Source organism: Oncorhynchus gorbuscha, linkage group LG05 (assembly GCF_021184085.1).
Source record: "Oncorhynchus gorbuscha isolate QuinsamMale2020 ecotype Even-year linkage group LG05, OgorEven_v1.0, whole genome shotgun sequence".
Classification (NCBI taxonomy): domain Eukaryota; kingdom Metazoa; phylum Chordata; class Actinopteri; order Salmoniformes; family Salmonidae; genus Oncorhynchus; species Oncorhynchus gorbuscha.
In genome coordinates this window covers 2344763-2349452 of record NC_060177.1, presented here as the reverse complement: position 1 = coordinate 2349452, position 4690 = coordinate 2344763, and the positions used below count along the sequence as shown (strand labels likewise).

The window sequence follows — 4690 nt, the reverse complement described above, 5'->3', positions numbered from 1 at the left end:
CCGAGACGGAACCCAACTCCTCTCCTCAGGACCGTAACCCTCCCAATCCACTAAGTATTGGTGACCCCGTCCCGAGAACGCATGTCCATGATCTTATGTACCTTGTAAATAGGTGCGTCTCGACAAGGACGGGAGGGGGGAGGGAAGACGAACGGGGGTGCGAAGAAAGGGCTTGACACAGGAGACATGGAAGACAGGATGGACGCGACGAAGATGTCGCGGAAGAAGCAGTCGCACAGCGACAGGATTGACGACCTGGGAGACACGGAACGGACCAATGAACCGCGGAGTCAACTTACGAGAAGCTGTCGTAAGAGGAAGGTTGCGAGTGGAAAGCCACACTCTCTGGCCGCAACAATACCTTGGACTCTTCTGTGCCCTGTAGCGGCAAAGTGCAGACCTCACCTCCTTCAGGTGCGCTCACAACGTTGGACAAACGCTTGAGCGGAGGGAACGCTGGACTCGGCAAGCTGGGATGAGAACAGAGGAGGCTGGTAACCCAGACTACTCTGAAACGGAGATAACCCGGTAGCAGACGAAGGAAGCGAGTTGTGAGCGTATTCTGCCCAGGGGAGCTGTTCTGCCCAAGACGCAGGGTTTCTGAAAGAAAGGCTGCGTAGTATGCGACCAATCGTCTGATTGGCCTCTCTGCTGACTGTTAGACTGGGGATGAAACCCGGAAGAGACTGACGGACGCACCAATCAAACGACAGAACTCCCCTCCAAAACTGTGACGTGAATTGCGGGCCTCTGTCTGAAACGGCGTCTAACGGGAGGCCATGAATTCTGAACACATTCTCGATAATGATTTGTGCCGTCTCCTTAGCGGAAGGAAGTTTAGCGAGGGGAATGAAATGTGCCGCCTTAGAGAACCTATCGACAACCGTAAGAATCACAGTCTTCCCCGCAGACAAAGGCAGACCGGTAATGAAGTCTAGGGCGATGTGAGACCATGGTCGAGAAGGAATGGGGAGCGGTCTGAGACGACCGGCAGGAGGAGAGTTACCCGACTTAGTCTGCGCGCAGTCCGAACAAGCAGCCACGAAACGGCGCGTGTCACGCTCCTGAGTCGGCCACCAAAAGCGCTGGCGAATAGACGCAAGAGTGCCTCGAACACCGGGATGACCAGCTAACTTGGCAGAGTGAGCCCACTGAAGAACAGCCAGACGAGTGGAAACAGGAACGAAAAGGAGGTTACTAGGACAAGCGCGAGTGGTGAGTACTGTGTCTCTGTCTGGAGGAGTCAGCCCCAAGGAGTGGTGAGTACTGTCTCTCTGTCAGGAGGAGTCAGCCACAAGGAGTGGTGAGTACTGTCTCTCTGTCAGAGGAGTCAGCCACAAGGAGTGGTGAGTACTGTGTCTCTGTCTGGAGGAGTCAGCCACAAGGAGTGGTGAGTACTGTCTCTCTGTCTGGAGGAGTCAGCCACAAGGAGTGGTGAGTACTGTGTCTCTGTCTGGAGGAGTCAGCCACAAGGAGTGGTGAGTACTGCCTGTCTCTCTGTCTGGAGGAGTCAGCCACAAGGAGTGGTGAGTACTGCCTGTCTCTCTGTCTGGAGGAGTCAGCCCCAAGGAGTGGTGAGTACTGTCTCTCTGTCAGGAGGAGTCAGCCACAAGGGAGTGGTGAGTACTGTCTCTCTGTCAGGAGGAGTCAGCCACAAGGAGTGGTGAGTACTGTGTCTCTGTCTGGAGGAGTCAGCCACAAGGAGTGGTGAGTACTGTCTCTCTGTCAGGAGGAGTCAGCCACAAGGAGTGGTGAGTACTGCCTCTCTGTCTGGAGGAGTCAGCCACAAGGAGTGGTGAGTACTGCCTGCCTCTCTATCTGGAGGAGTCAGCCACGAGGAGTGGTGAGTACTGTCTCTCTGTCAGGAGGAGTCAGCCACAAGGAGTGGTGAGTACTGTCTCTGTCAGGAGGAGTCAGCCACAAGGAGTGGTGAGTACTGCCTCTCTGTCAGGAGGAGTCAGCCACAAGGAGTGGTGAGTACTGTCTCTCTGTCAGGAGGAGTCAGCCACAAGGAGTGGTGAGTACTGTCTCTGTCAGGAGGAGTCAGCCACAAGGAGTGGTGAGTACTGCCTGTCTCTCTGTCAGGAGGAGTCAGCCACAAGGAGTGGTGAGTACTGTCTCTGTCAGAGGAGTCAGCCACAAGGAGTGGTGAGTACTGTCTCTGTCAGGAGGAGTCAGCCACAAGGAGTGGCTGAGTACTGCCTCTCTGTCAGGAGGAGTCAGCCAAAAGGAGTGGTGAGTACTGTCTCTCTGTCAGGAGGAGTCAGCCACAAGGAGTGGTGAGTACTGTCTCTCTGTCAGGAGGAGTCAGCCACAAGGAGTGGTGAGTACTGCCTGTCTCTGTCTATCTGTCCCTGTTTGTTTGTGTGTGAGAAAGAGAGGAGACTCTGTCTTGACACTTTTCTATCTCCCCTCGCTATCTCCTCTCCCCTCTCCCCCCCAGGAGGCAGCTCCAGGAGCAGGCCCGTCTGGTACTTCAGGAGAACCAGGTCCTGATAGAGCAGCTGGAGGTGCAGCATACGAAGGCTAAGGACAGTCATGGAGACATTTGACTGAGGGTAGGTAGGGACAGACACCAGCAATCACCCTTGAGCCTCCCTCTTTCAGATTCTACTATAGAAACTAGTTACATTCTGTTTCTACATTCTACACATTAATATTAATGCTGAATCAAACCCTAATAGAGGTGTCTGGTAGAAGTCACCCTGCTGGAGGTGTCTGGTAGAAGTCACCCTGCTGGAGGTGTCTGGTAGAAGTCACCCTGCTGGAGGTGTCTGGTAGAAGTCACCCTGCTGGAGGTGTCTGGTAGAAGTCACCCTGCTGGAGGTGTCTGGTAGAAGTCACCCTGCTGGAGGTGTCTGGTAGAAGTCACCCTGCTGGAGGTGTCTGGTAGAAGTCACCCTGCTGGAGGTGTCTGGTAGAAGTCACCCTGCTGGAGGTGTCTGGTAGAAGTCACCCTGCTGGAGGTGTCTGGTAGAAGTCACCCTGCTGGAGGTGTCTGGTAGAAGTCACCCTGCTGGAGGTGTCTGGTAGAAGTCACCCTGCTGGAGGTGTCTGGTAGAAGTCACCCTGCTGGAGGTGTCTGGTAGAAGTCACCCTGCTGGAGGTGTCTGGTAGAAGTCACCCTGCTGGAGGTGTCTGGTAGAAGTCACCCTGCTGGAGGTGTCTGGTAGAAGTCACCCTGCTGGAGGTGTCTGGTAGAAGTCACCCTGCTTGAGGTGTCTGGTAGAAGTCACCCTGCTTGAGGTGTCTGGTAGAAGTCACCCTGCTGGAGGTGTCTGGTAGAAATCTTCAGAGTTGAAAGTTATCCCCATGAACTGTTCCTCCCCCCTCACTCTCTCTCCCTCCTCCCTCACTCCTCTCTTCCTCATGGTCCCTCCCTCCCCACTCTCCTCCCTCCTCTCCAGTCTCTAAGGTGTGTAAGCAGCTGATGTTGCTGGAGGCAGAGAAGCAGAGGCTGGAGGGGGAGCTGGAGGTAACGAGGGAGAGAGCTCCACACTCTGCAGACCGAACACCTGCAGGCACGGTGCAGTCTGGAGAATGCAGTCAGCTGGGACGAACACCACGCCATCGCCACCAAACTCAAACGGTAGTTATAATACACTGGGATGAACACCATCACCACCAAACTCAAACGGTAGTTATAATACACTGGGATGAACACCATCACCACCAAACTCAAACGGTAGTTATAATACACTGGGATGAACACCACACCATCACCACCAAACTCAAACGGTAGTTATAATGTGGTCATAGGTTCATAGGTTCAGACGTGGTCATAGGATCAGACGTGGTCATAGGATCATAGGTTCAGACGTGGTCATAGGATCATAGGATCAGACGTGGTCATAGGTTCAGACGTGGTCATAGGATCAGACGTGGTCATAGGTTCAGACGTGGTCATAGGATCAGATGTGGTCATAGGTTCAGACGTGGTCATAGGTTCAGACGTGGTCATAGGTTCAGACGTGGTCATAGGTTCATAGGTTCAGACGTGGTCATAGGTTCAGACGTGGTCATAGGATCAGACGTGGTCATAGGTTCAGACGTGGTCATAGGTTCATAGGTTCAGACGTGGTCATAGGATCAGACGTGGTCATAGGTTCAGACGTGGTCATAGGTTCATAGGTTCAGACGTGGTCATAGGATCAGACGTGGTCATAGGTTCAGACGTGGTCATAGGATCAGATGTGGTCATAGGTTCAGACGTGGTCATAGGTTCAGACGTGGTCATAGGTTCAGACGTGGTCATAGGTTCAGACGTGGTCATAGGTTCATAGGTTCAGACGTGGTCATAGGTTCAGACGTGGTCATAGGATCAGACGTGGTCATAGGTTCAGACGTGGTCATAGGTTCATAGGTTCAGACGTGGTCATAGGTTCAGACGTGGTCATAGGTTCAGACGTGGTCATAGGTTCAGACGTGGTCATAGGATCAGACGTGGTCATAGGTTCAGACGTGGTCATAGGATCAGACGTGGTCATAGGTTCAGACGTGGTCATAGGTTCAGACGTGGTCATAGGTTCAGACGTGGTCATAGGATCAGACGTGGTCATAGGTTCAGACGTGGTCATAGGATCAGACGTGGTCATAGGTTCATAGGTTCAGACGTGGTCATAGGTTCAGACGTGGTCATAGGTTCATAGATGAGGAACAGAGATGAGGAACAGGGATGAGGAACAGAGAT

The 4690-nt window shown here is 53.2% G+C and overlaps 1 protein-coding gene across 1 annotated transcript in view; it reads left to right on the top strand.

Moving 5' to 3' along the window:
- Positions 1–4690, top strand: part of LOC124035365 (centrosomal protein of 89 kDa-like) — a 223430-nt gene that overhangs the window by 136765 nt on the left and 81975 nt on the right. Inside the window, 2 exon segments of the mRNA XM_046348827.1 lie at positions 2444–2535; positions 3484–3589. Coding sequence (XP_046204783.1) covers positions 2444–2535; positions 3484–3589 — 198 coding nt within the window.